General features: G+C 40.5%; 1 protein-coding gene across 1 annotated transcript in view; it reads right to left on the bottom strand.

Moving 5' to 3' along the window:
- Nucleotides 1-18,830, bottom strand: part of LOC108792132 (multidrug resistance-associated protein 5-like) — a 71,211-nt gene that overhangs the window by 28,734 nt on the left and 23,647 nt on the right. Inside the window, exons 7-18 of the mRNA XM_018562838.1 lie at nt 18,280-18,427; nt 16,780-16,928; nt 15,826-15,933; nt 14,923-15,255; nt 13,013-13,084; nt 9,359-9,483; nt 6,704-6,776; nt 5,067-5,270; nt 4,241-4,366; nt 3,096-3,168; nt 673-948; nt 135-316 (exon numbers count right to left, since the gene is read on the bottom strand). Coding sequence (XP_018418340.1) covers nt 135-316; nt 673-948; nt 3,096-3,168; nt 4,241-4,366; nt 5,067-5,270; nt 6,704-6,776; nt 9,359-9,483; nt 13,013-13,084; nt 14,923-15,255; nt 15,826-15,933; nt 16,780-16,928; nt 18,280-18,427 — 1,869 coding nt within the window. The remainder of the gene's footprint in view (nt 1-134; nt 317-672; nt 949-3,095; nt 3,169-4,240; nt 4,367-5,066; nt 5,271-6,703; nt 6,777-9,358; nt 9,484-13,012; nt 13,085-14,922; nt 15,256-15,825; nt 15,934-16,779; nt 16,929-18,279; nt 18,428-18,830) is intronic.

Raw genomic sequence — 18,830 nt, 5'->3', positions numbered from 1 at the left:
GCGAACGGGGGCCATTGAAAATCATGGGATTTCTGGTGTTGAGCGCTTGAAAGCGATTTTCCAACTGTTCAAAAACACCTAGGTGTGAGCCAGGCCTTATCTCTTTTACATACATTGTCAAATATGTCTCTTACCCCACTGCCTTGTTTAATCCAATAACTCAGCCACCAGTTACTGAATGCTGCACTTCCTGTGGTTAATACAAAGAGCATGGCATTCATGATGATTACCAACACTCCTCCAGCTGCCTTGATGTACACTTCATAAACCTCCCAAGGCACAGAACCATCACCTTTCTCTTCTGCCTGCATAAGACCTGTGAAGAAAATATGACCATAAATAAAATGATTTACCAAAGAGAACAAAAGCTTGGAGCATAATTGCATCTAAATTGCATTTTTTGTTTGGTGGTTACAAAATTCTAATTATATTTCTTGCTATAAACTGATTAGGGATCCATATACAAGCATCTCAATGTGACCATATATCTTGAATATAGTGTTTTACGTATAAAAGTCAACACAGCTTCATCTCCATATATAAAGCTCTGTGGACTTTTAACTCGAACTTCCTATTTAGTTCTTGTCAGGTGATTAAGACAAGATACAGAGAAAACAGAACAAAAACTTGTCCATCAACAGTACCTTAAAATCTAAAATCATATTCACATACCCTGGTTCTCCTCTTCATTGTTATGTTGGTCAGTTAGTTCTGCTTCTTCTAAAGGTAATTTTGTATCAACATTATTTTCTTCATCATTTTTATCTCCCTGGAGAATACCTGAAGGCCTCTCTTTCTCTGAGCAATCAAGAGACTTAGTGCCAGCCCCCTCTGCTGAGGCCACAGTATTATGTACTTCATTTCCACTGTAGAGTCCCTTCCTGACTCCATCCACCTTCAGAAGTCTCATTTCTGCATTGCCTATGGCCTCCACATTTTTTCTCAGATCTGTAAAAGAAAGGGTTAACCCGTTATGGAATGAGTTAATTTGTCTAGTCAAACAGATAAGCAATCACGAAAAGAACGCATGACTAGACGCATAGTAATATACAATCAGATTATGTATGCGTGATATAAAAACAATAAGCCTTTAAAAAATAAAAAATAAAAGTATATACTGTATATATAGTGGCATACTTATAAAAGCAGTGAATGTGACATTCCCCAAACATTTAAACCACATGCACCAGGAAGATACACCAGCAGTGAATGTTTGGTGGATGCTACATTCACTGTGTTATGAATGGGGTGCTTTGCAATGCATTTGAATTACAAGATTGCAAGAAACATGTAGCATCTAATCCACATACTAACTGCAGGCCCATCTTCTTTACTTGTTCCCTCCCAAGAGACCTGGTGCATGGGTTGCTTCTGACTTTCCAGTCATCTATGCACCTTGATAGAATTCAGTTTGAATCAACAATGGGAATATTCAAGGGGGAATTGCAGTCTGAGCTCTGCTGTGTAGGGGATTAGAAGAGCCTGATATCATGTTAAGTTGGACTTAACATCAGGTACAGTTTTCATGTCACCCAGATACAGTACTTAGACCAGTTGCTAACTTTTGTTTAATCTATCTGGCGTTCAGTCTGAATGTCAACCCACCTTGTATAGTCTCCATAAATGGTCACTGCAAGCTCTGAACTACTTAAAGAAGACCTCCAGGCAGAAGAAGTGCTTACTAGACATGTGCAGCCGCAAAAAAATTTGTTTCATTTAGTTTCGTTTCAGATTTAGTTTATTTCGTATTTCCGAAAATCGGGTCCTGTATGTGTTTCGTTTTGGATTTCGGAATTCGGAAGAATTTCCGAAATTTGGGGTTTTGCGCAAACGGACGAATGTTCGTACGCACGCACGTGTCAGAATTGGCACAGTTGACATTTCTGGTTGCTGTGCTCTAGTCTTCACTATTAAAAGGGACATAAAATCCTATTCTTAATTTTTTTTATCCGTTTAAACGTTGACGGTGCACGCACAGGAACATGAAGTAATGTTTTGTTTTTATCTTCACATGCTATGAAATCCTCTTTTTGTAGTCATTATCGTAAATTTCTAATTTTCGTTTCCATTAGGACGAAATTCGTACTGAATCCGAAATTCTGAATCCGAAATTTCGGATTCGGATTCTTTTTCGATGAATTCGGACATGGTGCATTTCGGAAATTTGCATGCTCCGAATCCACGAATTTCCGAAATTTCGTTTCGGAACTAAACGAATCGCACATGTCTAGTCCTTATCCTTGCAGTGTATATACCCTTGGCCTTGCAAGGGTTAAGTGCTTGGTGCAGTCTTGCTGCTTCCCCTCCTCCACTAAGTCTAAGAATACAGTGTATTGGACATGAGGACGCTGAGGGACATTCCATCGCCGGAGGGGGAGCGAGGCTGCAGGGACCAGTCTGGTAGCCGCCATTCAGTTGTGTATACCTTATCTTTGTTAGATAGGCAAAAACTAGCAATTAACCCTTGCAGTGTGGGGGTAGCCCCACTGCAAGGAATACAAAAAATTCTGCCACTTGCATGCAGGTGCAGATGTCCACAGGTAATCACAGCATGTGCAACTACATCTGAATAGTCTACAAACAGCAGAGCGTGGTGGCAGCTGTCATCGTATTGTACCTTCCACCCACAGCTGATTGCATAAGCCTCACAAAAGAATTCGGGAGAAACATCAAACCTTTCTCATTCACAAGTGTGACTGGGGTCTAAAACGAACAATTTTGTAACAAAACGGGCAGCACAGTGGCGTAGTGGTTGGCACTTCTACTTTGCAGTATGGGGGGGGGGGGTCACTGGTTCAAGGAGTTTGCATGTTCTCCCTGTGCTTGCGTGGTTTTTGTCTGGGTACTCTGGTTTCCTCCCACACTCCAAAGAGATGTTGGAAGGTTAATTGGCTCCTGTCTAAATACTCCATGTATGTATGTATGTATGTATGTATGTAAGTATGTATGTGAGATAAGGACCTTAGATTGTAAGCTCCTTGAGGATATGGACGGATGTGAATGTGCACTATGTAAAGGGCTGGGTAAATTGTCAGCGCTATATAAATACCTGTAATAAATACATTAAATAATGCAATTTAAATTGGCATCATTACCTGTATCTGTATTTCTTTGTATATTGTTATTCTGCTTTTCTATAGAACAATGCACATTGCTTTTAATGACATTCTGTTAAGATAGAAAGAAAAATAGGATTTTATAAATTTTTGACCAAATACAAGAATGTTATTATATACTGTGAAATAACAAGAAACACATGATTTGATTTTGGACTATTTACTTGTATTCTGTGGCTGAGCATAAGACTGCAAAATCGTCCTGAGCTCAGTGCAGATTAAAAAGCTATATTTCCCCAACCTGCACTAATTAAACAATAAGGGGTCTAGCCGAGGCATATGCGTTCGGCTCGACTGAGCCGCTCGGCCACGTTCTACTGAACCGAAGGGGTCCTGGGGCCGAAGCTAGCTACGGCTAGATCCTTCGGCAGCTTCGTGAATAGACCCCTAAATCTCACTACATGCTACAGTCAATGGCAGCTTTCGTAGCCCAGTACAAGTGATCCCTGTGTCATCCAAGATTTGGGTAACAAACTATTATGACAGAGTTACAGAGAATAAACAGAAGAATATATGTGTGAATGCAAGGTGTAACATCTTATTCTTTATGATCGCATCATATTCTAAATCTAGTTTCATGTATTTTCTGCTTGTAGTGAATAGCAAAATGAGCTTTGCTGCATCTGTCTTTTAAAGATAACTGGGCAAGCTTGCAGAAGAGGATGAAGGTTATTTTATATTTGAAACATTTTACTTTATAAGAACACAAATACTGATTGTAAAGGTAATAAAAAAATGTCCAGAAAGGAATATAAAAAAACAATAACTGAAAGAAGAGGGGACAAGTAGTTATCAATGTATGGGGTATAAATGAGAAAGAAATGAAATAATATGCATTACTGATGAAAAATGTATTTGATTTATTCAGTGGTAATCCACATTCTGAACATGTCTGAGCTGCTTTTTCATGGACATTCAAATCAAAGAGCACACAATGCAAAGAAAGTAAATGAATATTGTCAATAACAACAAAAATGTTTAAGTAGGACTTGAGCCAAAACCCGTTCTTGGTCATAATGAACTGTGGTGACTACAGATAAATAACAATAAAAACAATGTAACACATATTTCTGTATGTTACAGTAGAAACATTTAGGTCACTTATTTAGGTCAGATGTACTCACCGATTGCTGCATACTCTCAAATAAAACAGCATAATCACCCTTGAGTTTCATTAGGTCTTCATGAGTTCCTTGCTCTGAAATATATCCATCTTTCATGAATAAAATTTCATTGCATTCAGTCAGGTACTACAATAAATCAATACACTTAATTAGTGTTAACACACAGAACAATTGTTGATACATTTTAACAAAGGAGAAATCCACATTGCCATAGAGAAATCTCCAATTTACTACCATGGTGTGATTTACTGGCTGGCAGGTTTGTGGACAGTGCATATGGGTCACTTAGATTTTCTTATCTACACATGGGCTCCAGGGTTTATATCTGATATGGAGAAAACAAACTTTTTGTTTTTTTTAAGAAGCTTAATAACTTCTGTTCTAGGTTCTGGAGGCTTGGTAGAGCTTAGGTGGGATAAAGCCTCCATTCCTAGGTCCATGTCTTACTTGGTAGCAAGACCTTATTAGTCTTAACTCTCCACAGGTCAATATATACAGTATGTGAGCTGACTGATCCTCTCTCTCTCTTTGCTATGAGAGCCTGCTGCTGGGTGAGAAGACTTCCTATATATATACAAATCAATCTAATCCCTTTAATATGTATATCTTAAAAAAACTGAAAAGACTTACAATATATATCCTTTAATGGAGGCTATGTTTGCAAGCTTTCAAAAGAACCTCTATTGTAAAGCAAAAAAACAAAAAGAAAGATGTTCTGAAATCATAACAGTCTTATTTTATATTTGATTTCTTAGGGCATGGTTCATGGGACAGCTAAAGCTAATTGCTGTGGACATGTTCACATGTACTCACAGTACACCTGTACCTGCAACTGATGTGTAACCAATAAGACACTCCTGTTCTGCATTCCATTCTTAATCGCTTTGTTAAATAATTCTGCTCCTACATACACATCTACGGCACTGAGAGGATCATCCAGAAGAACAACGCTGCTTGAACTATAAAGACATCGAGCCAAACTGATCCGTTGTCGCTGTCCTCCACTCAGGTTAACACCACGCTCGCCAATCTTTAAAGAAAAATCAATTATCATAATAAAAAAATGTTGTTGGGTATAATCTAATGGTCCTATAATCTAACATTAGAACTGTATGTGTGTCCCACAGCAACTGATCAGTTTATTCCACTGTAAAAAAAGTTAATCCAAAGAATTTGTTGCTGGATCGGCTGAGCCGAACCTCCGGCAGTCTACTTGCTGCTGTTCGGCCTATTATCATAGATGCCGATCAGCAGTGAGTGAATAGCCGAATGCCGGAAAGCGGCATACGCTCGGCTATTCTGCCCGGTACCCCTGTGGTACCGAGCAGAATTGGAAAAACAGTTAAAGAAGTAGAAAAAATAAAAATAGAAAACGATTGAGCGGAGCTAGCATTGACAGCTGGCTCCGCCCAACTGTTTTCTATTGGCTGGGCGGTTCTGCTGCCGTCAGAATAAAAAAAATAAAAAAAATAAACCGCCATAGGGATGCATAGCTAGATTCCTATTGGCTATTTCACTTTGCAATAGCCAATAGGAATCTAGCTATGCATTCCTATGCTGGCTTTTTTTTTCCTGACTGAGGGCAGCAAGCTGCCACATGTCAGAAAAAAAAAAAAAACAGATCGCAAGGAAAGGTTTACTTTGCTCGATCGAGCAGATAAACCTTTACGGGAGAAAGTGTTTCTCTCCAGGGCGGCCGGGAGCCATATTAGACTCCCAGAGCGTCCGGGAGAGTAATGACAGATCAGTGTCCCTGGTTACCAGGTAACCACAGACGCCATCTGTCATTACACACTGAGAACCCGGAGAGGCCATTGTGATATCATAGCGGCCCCGCCGGGTTCTCAGTGTGTAATGACAGATGTCGTTCCTGATTACCTGGTAACCAGGGACGCTGATCTCTCTGCAAGTGGCCGGAGTCAGCCGTGAGATGACGACTGGCTCCGCCCAGCTGCTCGACTGAGCCAGTCGGCCTTCTTCGGGAGCTGTATGGGCTATAGTGAGAGCAGTAGAACCGAAGGGGTCCTGGGGCCGAAGCTAGCTGAAGGATCAGCCTAAGCTACGGCTAGCTCCTACTGCAGCTTATGATTAGACCCCTAAGTATTTTGGTGTTTCCACAATCTATCCCATGTACTAGAAAGCATAGTGTAGTGGGCACATGTGTATGTATGTTTGTTTGTAGCTGTATGTTTTGTTTTATTTTGCTTTCCTATAACTAAGTTTGGTGCACGCAGCATTTTTGCCAAGTAAAGTACTTTAAATGCTACTGGGTCAGTTTTATTGAGCTTTACTGCAGGACTAGACAACAAAATAGAAATTAAAATGTTGCCAAGCATTACATTTGGGCTCGTCCTTGAGATAAGCTTTACATCTTTGGGTTTTGTAGTCTCAAAGCAAAACAATTTGGAAGTCTGATATATATAAAATATATGACGGTCATATTCGGTAGAAGAAGCAGTTTACCTCAGTTAAGTCCCCAGTGGGTAGAGATTCAAAGTCAGGGTACAGACAACAAGCTTCTAATGTCTTTTTGTACCTGTCAGCAGTAAAGTGAAATTAAAACAAAGCTCATGACCTGCTACAGCCAAGAATAATACAACTATTAATCAACCTGAATAACTAATTGGCTCTTTAATACATTTCTGAATTATTCATAAAGAATTAGCTAAATATTGTACATGACAGAACAGAATTAAAAAGCAAAACTTAAAAACAGCTTGAGGCTAGCATTCTTAGGCGACAACCAAAGTGGTTAGGCACAGTCCCCATTCATCCCTTGTTGCCTGTTTCCGGACATGTGACACCGCTCAACATGAAGAATCCCATTATTTTCAAAGGTACGCATTCACACCGAATCATTGTGTCACCAGTAGCTTGAAGCTTGAAAAAGTGTATGAGCTTCTTTTCCAGCAGAACTATTCATTTTTGATCCCATAGACTTCAATGGAAGCAGCTGAAAGATGTTTTTTGCTTTAAAACGTCTGAAAAAATGAGCAAAAACCAATTCAAAAATGCCTGAAAATGCTCACACGGGCTTTAGACTTGTGTTGATGGCATTGGTTTGACAAATTTCTAGGATCATTCACAATTCATTGACAGGTATATTAGAACTGCAGTCAATCACATTTTGATCTGCAGCGGGTCTTTCAGCAGGTTTTGCATTTCCATAGACTTGAATAGGAACGTAAAACCCACTTGAAGTGAACAAAAGCCTATTGACACAGGCCCTTATAGGCTCATTTACCAAAGAATCAAAGCGCGATATGAAAACTGCAGTTACCCATAGGAACCACCAGAATTTTCATCATTAAACACAGATCAGTACAGGATGGATCTTGCCCTTAGCATTCTACTGATTGCATCATTTTATTACAAAGTCTGATCAAATTGCATTAGGCTTATCTCAAAGCAAACCTAGCACAATGCTGTAAAATTTGTACAGCCCAACACAACACGATTGGTGACCTGTCTTGTCTTTTCTTTTCCACAGTCAAGCAATACAGCCTGGCCAAGCCTATAACTGGACAGTGCCGGAGCAGCAGCAGACTTACTAAAGGCTAAACACACTGCATGCGTAGCAGCGTGGAGTGGTGGTGCGCGGACCTTCGTATGCAGTGTGTCATGTCATTTTCACCCTGACACGTCAGCTTGTGAGAGCTCGCATAGCTGAGCGTGCCGAGATAAAGATGTAATCTTCATCCAATCGGCTTGTGCGTAAAAACTTGCGCGTTGCGATGTGAAGTCCATTCGGTTGTTACACACGAGCCGATCGGCTGAAGATGCCGTCTTTTATCTGGCCGCACTCGGCTCAATCTAGCAGGGGATAAGACCTGTTTATTTTGGCTCAATAACATTATAGGTCTTGCTTCTGCCCCCATCCTGTGAATGGAAAGTAAAAGGAGGAGCAGCAAACTGCCAGTCTGCTGTCTCCTCCTATCAGCATGCTACCTAACTACAGCACAACTGAATGTCTCCTGGTGTGGCTTTTCCCTTCTCCAGTCAGAGTGCTGTTATATAGGGGATTGCAAGAGGTTGATACAAGGTCAAAGTTAGGTACTTACACTGCCTACATTTAGAAATATGCATTTAACTGTGCAATAATGGATGAAGAGCTGCATTCATTTGTGTATTTCAGGGGTGCCCATTAGGTAGATCGTGATCTACCAGTAGCTCTCAAAGCTGATGCTGGTAGATCACGAAGGGTGTGAATGGTGGCCATTTTGGTATATTTATTTAGCTGTGCACACATGATTACCTATTAGCCTGAGTCTGCTGAGCCAAGCTCCCTGACACCTTTCTGGTGGATACTGCTGGTTGAACTGCTATGTATTACATCAAAGAATATTAGTTTACACAGCCTGTTGCAAAATACAGCAAGGTGAGCCAGGAGAGAGAGTGGGGAGAGACAGCTAGGAGAGAGAGGAAAGACGGCCAGGAAAGAGAGAGAGGAGAGACAGCCAGGAAAGAGAGAGCAAGGAGAGACAGCCAAGAGAGTGAAGAGAGACAGCCAGGAGAAAAAACAAGGAAAGACAGCCAGGAGGATGAGCAAGGAGGGACAGCCAGGATGATGAGCAAGGATCGACGGCCAGGAGAGAGAGCAAGGAGAGACAGCCAGGAGAGACAGCCAGGAGAGCGAGGAGAGAGAGCCAGGAGAGAGAGAGCAAGGGAGGTTTTTTTTTTCGTTGGTAGATCTCATGTAGCTCGTTGTTTGAAAAGTAGATCTTAACACAAAAATTGTGGGCACCCCTGATGTATTTTATATCTGCCTGGAGTTCAGCTTTAAATGTCTATGTATTACAACTGAAATTGTACAGACAGTACATTTAGACCTTCAATCTGTTGAAGCAGCCAGCAAGTGCAAAGCTAGTGCTTGGCTTCCTTACTAACCATCCCAGCATGCACTGCACACACTAAAGCATGGTATCTCCCTACATTAAATGCTTAATTGTAAACAAAAAGATTTTGTCTTAATAATAAAAATGATTAGGAAAAGTTATTGTACATAGCAGTTTTTTTTTTTAACTTTCCTTTATTTTGCAAAGGCACAGCTAGACACCAGCACTAGCAACAGGTTACATAACCTCCAAGATTTGCAAGGTAAACTAGAACAGAGCTTACATTTCTTCTTCATAATCTTCCCCAAACAGTATATTATCTCGCAAGGATGCATTAAATATCCAGGCTTGCTGGGCTGCATAGGCAATGCTGCCATTCACTGACACTTTTCCCTCTAGTAAAGTCATCTAGATAAAATACAGTGAACAGCCACATTACCAGGCGTGTTTCATAACACACAAAGTCAAAGAGTTTTTAGGGTTAAGAACTTTAAATAGCTAAATACATGTTAGTAATTATGAATATTTAAAATAAATCTTCTATACTATTAAATTATACTGCTAACACATTTAAACAATATATATATTTATATTTCGTGGCTCAACGTGTGCGTCCAAGTGTTGGGCACCCGGACCTGCATGGATGTGCAGGTTCGAGTCAGCATGTAACCGCGTACAGCCGCATCCTCCCATAGCGATGCACATTCAGCTGCACACAATTACACACAGCACCCATCCCTCCCGGGAGCAGGTCTCTGCACTGGTGTGCACACTGTACAAATATGATTGAGCCTTAAAGACGAACCTTTGCAACAGCGCATAATTATTTACAATAAAAAGTTACAAATCACTATGTGTAACCATTTTAAACCTGTATTTCTTGACCTTTCAAAGGAAGAATTTTTTTGAAACAGCAATGGAGGTAAGTGGCCAGGTAAATTTGATCGGCAATGTTCCTCATCTATGCTATAGGTTGCACTCGATGGACTTGTGTCTTTTTTCAACCTGCCTAACTATGTAACTAAGCTAACTCCAGACATATGCTTATTTTAGAGGCCACCTTCAGTTATCTGTTATGTTTAGCTCATATGTTCTTGGAGGAAAAGATTACAGAATGACTTTGCAGTACTTAGTGTGCCAGTGATGTGTTTCCCTTTGCTGTGTCCTGTATGATAGATAAGAAGGTTATAGGTCACGTGTGTTTGTGAAATGGCATACAGCTAGTTACGCTAATCTTCTGATTGTTATAGAACTCCAGTTTTCATGACAGAAAGGCCATGCTGGATAAAGTAAAAATAACTTGTCCTGCAGGGCCATTAGGCCCTGCAAAGACTGACAGCCACAGGCATGACTCCCAGAGGCAGATGCATGATGGTATTTGTAGTTTCACCACAGCTGGAGAGCCAACGTTTGCCTACCCCTGGTCTACACCATTCTTTCTATGTAGAAATGCCGCATTGGGCTGCTCTTAAATATTCAACATGATTTCAGAGTAATTGTTTGGGTACTTACATTCACACCTGTAAGTTTAGGTGCAATTAGGAACTTGCATTTTCCTGCAGTAGGAATCCCTAATCTGACGTTTACAAGCGGCAGCTGTCACCCGTTCAAGTTAATGATCAGGTGACAGCAGCCGAATGTAAATGCCTGTAATGGCATGTAATGATATGTGATATTACTACATGCGATTAGAAAACACTCTCCCTGGATGCACAATCGATGCGTCCGGGGATAGTAATTGATTCCTAACCAAATTACTTCATATCACATACCATTACATGCGGTGTGCAGGCGTTTACATGCAGCTGCTGTCACCTGATCATGAACTTGAACAGGTGACAGCTGCGACTTGTAAACACCAGATTAGTTATTCCTGCTGCAGGAAAGTGCAAGTTCCTAACGCAGGAATCCCTAATCGCGCCTGAACTTACAGATATGAATGGGGCCTTATTGTGTGTGTATTGGTGTCCGTAGTACCAAACCGGATACAGTTTAATTTTATTTTAAAGTATGACATTTGGCAAGCGGCCCCCATGGGAGAAAAACATTTGTCGAGTGGCCCCCAAGTTAATTGAGTTTGAGACCCCTGGCGTAGATGGAGGAATCTTTTGTACTTTTTCCATCTGACCATAGAAAATCCGCAGATATTCTATAGATGTATTGCCAGCTTTAGGGAGAGGTTCAGTTAATACAGCAGATCTGAATTCAGTATTGAACTTTGAAACGCTCCATTCTTCAGACACAAGAACATCTTTCCTGCCACCTGTGCTGGCACTGTAATCATGTCATGACTGCAAAGGTGTTATCAAGATGGTCACAGTGATAACAGGTCAAATATTTGTGAAAGTTTGTCTATATGTGTGCAGATCTGGCTTAGTTATTATAGCACCACATTCTCATATCTATATGGCTTTTGTACTGACCACCCCATTCATGGCTCAATAAATGTCAGATTAGGTAAAAAACAAATCCCCAATATTTAGAATATCTATGTGAATAAACTGGATAGCCCAACAGGGACATCAATTTATATCTTATTTTATACAGGTCTATTCACTAAAGGGTAAAGAGTTTGGAGAAGGCAGGAGAAGTGAACAATCTAGGCCAAAATAGTTCATTTGGAAAAATTCTCCAATTCAGCTCACTTTCCAGTTCAGCTACTTTGTCCTAGATTGTTCACTTCTCCTGCCTTCTCCAAACTCTTCACCCTTTTGTGAATAGACCTGTTAATGTTAAAGTAATATTAAACTCTCAAACTTTTTTCAATAATGAATCCAGATCAAACAAATATACATTGCCCAGCAAAGCAGTTCTTTACATTTTTGCCCAAACACTTACAATCATCATGTTTCTGAACAGCTGCTTCCAAGTCTCTCAGCTCAGCTTCCCTGAACTTGCTGTCCAGCACAAGATCACAGAGAACAGAGCAGACTCCAGCAACTGTTCATCTACTAGCTTGGAAAAGGTAGGAGGGAGGAGAGGGGGCCAGGGTGAAGGGGGGTAGCTTGATTTGCTGTGTTTGTGGAAGTCCATGAACCCATCGCACTCCTGACTACTTAGTCCAAAAACAACTGGTGGGTTAATGAAATGACGCACTATTCGCTATTTCGAGAGCCGGTGCCCCATCTTTACTTTGTGTGTTTGGGGAGACTCACACAGCTTACTAGCACACACAAGGGTGACTGCATAGCACTCTGCTTGAGAAAGGAGTCACTCTAAAGCAGGATATAAGGACCACTGCTCAGGGGCCCAGCTGATTCCGCAGGAAACTAAACTTATAAACATCAAGGAGCAGCATCCATTGTAAGTGATTTCATCAGCATTTGAAATAGCTTAAAATCCTTTTGACTTTAATATCACTTTAAATGAGGGATGAATCTTCATTTAGTGTAGTAAGGCCTGATTCACACTGTTGCGTTGCGGTAACACATGCGATAATACAATGTGATGCAGCTCACAATATAGACTTTAGTACACTGTGGTGCCATTTGTGGTGCGCCTCAACACTCCTTTCCAACACACCTGCATTGCAGGACAGCACAATGCATAGTAATGTACTGCCGTGCATTGGAGTGTGTTGCATTGCTAAAAATGGTGCTTTTACCTTTTTGTGTGTTTTGGTGTGTTAGATGGCCCATTCAAATGAACGCGACACACCTTAATGCATGTGTGTGAACACACTGCACAAATGTAAATTGGCCCTAATGTCAAATTTTAGATGTACAGTTCACCATGTAAAACACATCTGCATATTATGTGCAGCTTTGATGCACACCTAACAACTTACACACAAACTGCATTTCGTCAGTCTATAGTATAAATATGACTGTTTTAGTAGGGGAGCTATTTATACAGGAACAAAATTCCACATGCACTTTAAATGTACTATTTTACTGTACTGCATAATCAAATATAAACATTAGTTAGCTCAACATACCTGACCTAGTATGGATAATATTAACGAACTTTTACCACAGCCAACACTTCCGCAAACTCCAACAAGTTTACCCTGTGAATGCAAAATTCCATTTCATTAGGATCTGTATTCTGTTGTACCGTATGATTCTATAGCACAGTCATTTACATCATGTGTAACAAGTAGGGTTGCCACCTTTGTTCTGGTAAAATAAGATACAGAGGGCGAAGTACAGAGCGGGACAGGGGACAAAGCTAATAGCGATGCGCAATGAACTGCATTTGATGGGTTGAAGGAGATTGACATCTGCACTGGATGATGATAGGGGGGGGGGGGGGGGGCTTTTTCACATCAGAGCCCCACCTTAACATTACAAGGTCCCTTTTACATCAGAAGTTCCCCTTTCACATTAGAGTCTACTCTTCACTTCAGATGCCCCCTTTTATATCAAAATCCCCCCTTAACATTAGAGACCTTCCTGCACATCAGAATTCCCCCCATCAGAGTCTCCACTTCACATTACAAACCCCTTGCTTCACTTTGGAGTTTGCTCTTCACTTCACACATCAGAAGCCCCTCCCTTCACATCAGAAGTCCCCTTTCACATCAGAGTCCCCCTTTCACTTCAGAAGCCCCCCCCCCCCCTTCACATCAGAAGACCCCTTTCACATCAGATTCCTCCTTTCACTTTAGAAGTCCCTTTTTATATCATAAACCTCCCCCTTCAAATCTGAAGACCCCCCCTTTCACATCAGAAGTTCCCTTTCACAACCAGAGTTCCCCTTTCACCCTAGAAGCCCCTTTTCATATACCAGAAGCCCCCTTTCACATTAGAAGCCCCCCCTTTAATATCAGAGTCACCATCCCTTTAACATAAAAATTTTCCTTTCACTTTAGAAGTCCTCTCCCTTCACATTTGAAGACCACCTTTCACATCAACAACCCCCCACATTCACAGACAGGTCTGCCACACAACACAGCCATATCTGGTGACCTATTTTTTCTGGTCTGCAGTTAAAGCAGCTAAAGCCAATGGTTTGTTTAGTTTTGGATAAAGTAGGCAATGATTAATACACCTACCACTTTTTTACTTCCATCTGTGTCTGTGGGGAGAATAAAATTCACTTCCTGCTCCTTAGACACAACAAGAAGTAAGAGAAAATATCTTGAAAATAGGAGAAATCCCTTCTTAGAGAGTTGTCACTGAAACAAGTGTCTCCATTAAAAGATTTCCCACCCATTCCTGTTCTGGTGACAACTCAGTAAACTTTCTGTCCTGGAGAAAATGATCAGAACCACAAGTAAATGTCTCCCAGTCCTTCTTCTCCCACCTAGTCTGAGCTCTGCTGTACACGGGATTGCAAGAGACAAATACCAAGTCATATTCAGGTGCGTAAAAATACACAATGATCTCTTAATTATTGCTTGATATATGTTGACAGCGCAGAGCCACTCTGCAACCAGAAGAATCCCAACAATATTCTCTGCATCTACCTGGCTGACTGACAGCTGGCTCTGCCTCTCTAGAGCCAGAGCCAGCTGTTCCCACCCCCACCTCTGTCTGTCCTTCCAATGAGGGCTGTAAGGATAGAGGGGGGAGAGATGAATCCCTGCGTGGAGTGAGGACTGACAGTGACTGCTCTATGCAGGGAGAAGTCCGTGAACCGAGCAATCAGCAGTTATATGAGCACTTAGATCTTGGTATATTGGCAGCATACAACATCTGCTGTGTCACAAGCCAGCTCTAAGTATTAGGAGTATACTTTACTAATTTAGAACTTATCCTTTAATAAACACATACCAGCAGGAAATTGTTTTTTAAATCTGCTTGTTAAATATGGGATTGTTAATCAGGGGCATTGAGCAGCAAAACAGGCAAACACAAATTCAAGTTAAATCTAGCACTAAACTAAGCAACTAAGAAAACGTACTCTTTGTAAGGTGAAATTGATATTAAGAAGCACAGGTGAACCCGCCATTATAGACAAATCCAAATCTTCCGCACAGATGGGGTTTGACTTTGTGTTCTGATTTCCATTTGTTAAGAACGGATCCTTCTGCAGACACAGGTTTTTATTCTGCTGAATACATTTCTTGTCAATGGCATTATCCTTTGATGCATAGCTAGGCTGGTCCTCACACGTCTCCTTTGAGATTACAATTCCTGAATTCCATGCCAGGTAAGCATCCCGGTACTCAATGGCAAAGTCTGCATTTATTTTTTCACTGCTGTTCATTGTGCTCTCTTCCATCAGGAGCAGCTTCTATAACCAAGTGGAAAAATACAAAGCAACAATGGAAATTAAAAGGTATCTATGGTCAAAAACTAAAAATAAATATGTATTTCTATATTGAATTTCCACAATTCTTCGTCTAATCACAGAATGCCTTGTATTCTTTGAGGAAAAACTACAAGGCATTTTGTGAATTGGCAATAGTGAGGAGCAGGGTGTGATGTGGGCGGAGCCCTTTAGTGCTCGAGTCACATCCCTCACTCCTTGCAGCACCAGGAAGTTAAGCGTTACTGTATGTGTAGAAGCCAGTATGCCACAAGGCAAGATTTGTATACTTTGTAGCACCACACCGCATATAGCACCCAAATTTTTTATTTTAATTACACACCCAGTGTGCTGTGTAAATGATCATGTTGGTGTTAAGCTTTCTGAGTGGTTTAGGAACATAATTACTTATTTAGCATTTCTGTTTGAACTGAAATAACCACATGTCCATTTTTTATTTATTTTTTCACATTTTGGTGTGTCTAGAAACAACAGGTTCACCTATCGCTTGTTCTGAGACTTCAAAATAGAGAACATAAAACATGATTTACCCACCTGAAATCTGGAGATGGAAACAGAAGCTTCAGAAGCAGCTCGAACAGCAAGTGGAATCATTTTGAGCGCTGAGGTCATTGAGTTGAATACAGTTACTACAGTGAATGCCTGTACAAATTAAACATGAAATTACTGAACACGAAAGAACACTTTATTGGTTAGTTATAGGGATGCACAGATACCAGTTCAGATACCAGTGCGGATACTTGGCATTTTCACGAGAACTACCAGAGTTGCAGAAGTTGCAGCAGCGACTGGGACCTGGCGCCCCACCACTGTCCTGAAATCATTAGTCTGTATTGTTTTAGAAAAACTGTCACATGACAATAAACAAAAATGTATCAGTGCTTGTATCTGTGAGTACTTGGACAAGTATCGGTACATGGTCTAGAAAAAATGGTATTGGTGCATCCCTAATATATATATATATATTAGGGATGCACCAATACCATTTTTTCTAACCATTATGCTTGGCATTTCATGTGTCTACATAGGCTTGAATGCAAGGAAACTATAATATGAATGAATAGCAAGAACTGAATGTAACAGTTCCAAAAAACAGGAATTTCACTGTAACAGTGATGAATGTCCACAATTCCCAGCGCCTTGCAAATTTTAGGCCAGTAAGCAACTATGGTTAAATTTTCATATAAATGATGGAAGTCCAATAAAGTATGCTATGATCAGGAAAGTATTTGGCATTTTGCAGAGTAGAGTAGGGACTGATCAGGGAGGGATCATGTTCACGCAGATGAGCAGCCTAAACATGTGATACAATATACTGTACATGCAAACCAAGGATCCCTGTCTTTATGCAAACATTTGTTAGATGGGTCATGTGTGCAAGGGAAGGGAGTACAGTGTGTGCAGAGGGTAATTGAGAAAAATGTCATATAAATCCACCTATAAATTGGTATACTACACACACCATTCTACCATAGCTGCATTTCTTACCTGTGGTGCTGTCAGATCATATCCAAGAGACATGTGTAATGTAAATGTGCATACACTAGCAACCACAACCACCACTGGAGCTATTCCTGAGGTGACGCTCTGCACATACCCGGCCTTTTCCAAAAAAGATTTCTCTGCATTTCTGATAGCTAAAAAGGCAAAATAGTGGTAAAGTAGACGTAAGTAAGTAATAAAGAAAAAATCTCTTAGAAAAGAATTGTCATTATAGAGAAGGATCTATTGTTGCAAAGTGAATTTTGAATTTTGAATGCACCAACTTTTTTTTTTATTACAGCATGGAAGATGCTTTTCTGAAAATCTGTACCTGAGTAAGTGATGATATTTTGGACCATATTTTTAATGTTCCAGGTTATTTAAAGTGTAAGTTCACCCAACAGTGATATTTTACATTCTAATAGATACTCGGCAGTTGCGCTATCATACTGATGCTTACAACTGATGCTTATAACTAATAATGATTTGTGAGGTCTCTGTATTGCAGTCCCCAATTCTGAATACCTGCCAGGCCATTGTGAAGGCTCTCCACTATCTCTGCTAAATTCTGTGTTTATTGTATGCTATGGGAAATGCAACAGGAGTTGTAGGAACCCACAAAGTACCAAAAAAAAAAAAAAAACACTTCAAATCATGGTCAGAGCTGACAAGAAGATCTCACTACTGGGCTTTAAGAGATGTAAGTATATACAGTATATATACACAGTAAACCCAGTAAAAAAAAAATCCCCTATGTACTCATCGTTCTGCTGATCTGCGGCATGTATTATCCTGGAAATGATCGTGTGCCTATTTGTCTTAATTTGTTTTAATTCATCCCAGTCTTAATCCGTAGGGTTCAATATTGAGTTGGCCCGCCCTTTGCCGCTATAACAGCTTCAACTCTTCTGGGAAGGCGTCCACAAGGTTTAGGAGTGTGTCTATGGGAATGTTTGACCATTCTTCCAGAAGCGCATTTGTGAGGTCAGGTACTGATGTTTGACGAGAAGGCCTGGCTCACAGTCTCCACTCTAATCCATCCCAAAGGTGTTCTATCGGGTTGAGGTCAGGATTGTGTGCAGTCCAGTCAAACTCCCCCACCCCAAACTCGTGTCCTACCACTTCATGGGTGAGTTGCTGTTGTTCCCAGTTGCTTCTACTTTGTTATAATACCACTAACAGTTGACCGTGGAATATTTAGTAGCAAGGAAATTTCACGGATGGACTTATTGCACAGGTGGTAACCTATCACGGTACCACGCTTGAATTCACTGAGCTCCTGAGAGTGACCCATTCTTTCACAAATGTTTGTGGAAGCAGTCTGCATGCCTAGGTGCTTGACTTTATACACCAGTGGCCATGGAGGTGATTGGAATACCTGAAACCAATTATTTGGAGGGGCGTCCAATAGCTTTGGCAATATAGTGTATATATATACTTTTTATATCACTGTTAACAACTCCATTACCACCAAGATGTTAATTCTCTAGGATAAATTGCACCCACCTTGAATATTACGCATAAAAGTGTTTTCCCATGCATACATCTTAATAAATCGAATGCAGGTTAAAATTTCATTCATAGTTCTCACTCTCTGATCTGTGATTCTGATACCCCATTTCCTAAAGTAGGCAGTCAATTTCGAGGCCAACATCTAGAGGAAGGTAAAGGGATTTTAACACACTGTATTTGCATGAACAGAACAAAAATGTTAACTTTTTATAAACTTTTAAACCAGTAAACACAAAACAATTTTGCAAAATACAATTAAATGACCGTTTCACAAATGTTTGTTAACTTTAGAGTCCACACACCTAACAACAATGAAAAAGTATAACCACAGTGGACAAAATAGAAAACTTTATATTAGTATCAGTATTTTTTATAAGAATGCCAGAACTACCAATCATTGAGAAAGCCAATAAGCTTCATATGTCTATGAGCAGGTAGCAGAGAACTGTCCCCATACCTCAGTAGATTAAATTGAGACAGCTGTCTCTGAGGTGACCTTGTCACAAGCTGGCAATGGGATGGAATTGTACTATTTCTATCAACGC

This window comes from Nanorana parkeri, unplaced genomic scaffold, assembly GCF_000935625.1.
Source record: "Nanorana parkeri isolate BGI_ZX_2015 unplaced genomic scaffold, ASM93562v1 scaffold21, whole genome shotgun sequence".
In the NCBI taxonomy this organism is placed as follows: Eukaryota; Metazoa; Chordata; class Amphibia; order Anura; family Dicroglossidae; genus Nanorana; species Nanorana parkeri.
This window is presented reverse-complemented; position numbering and strand designations above follow the sequence as displayed.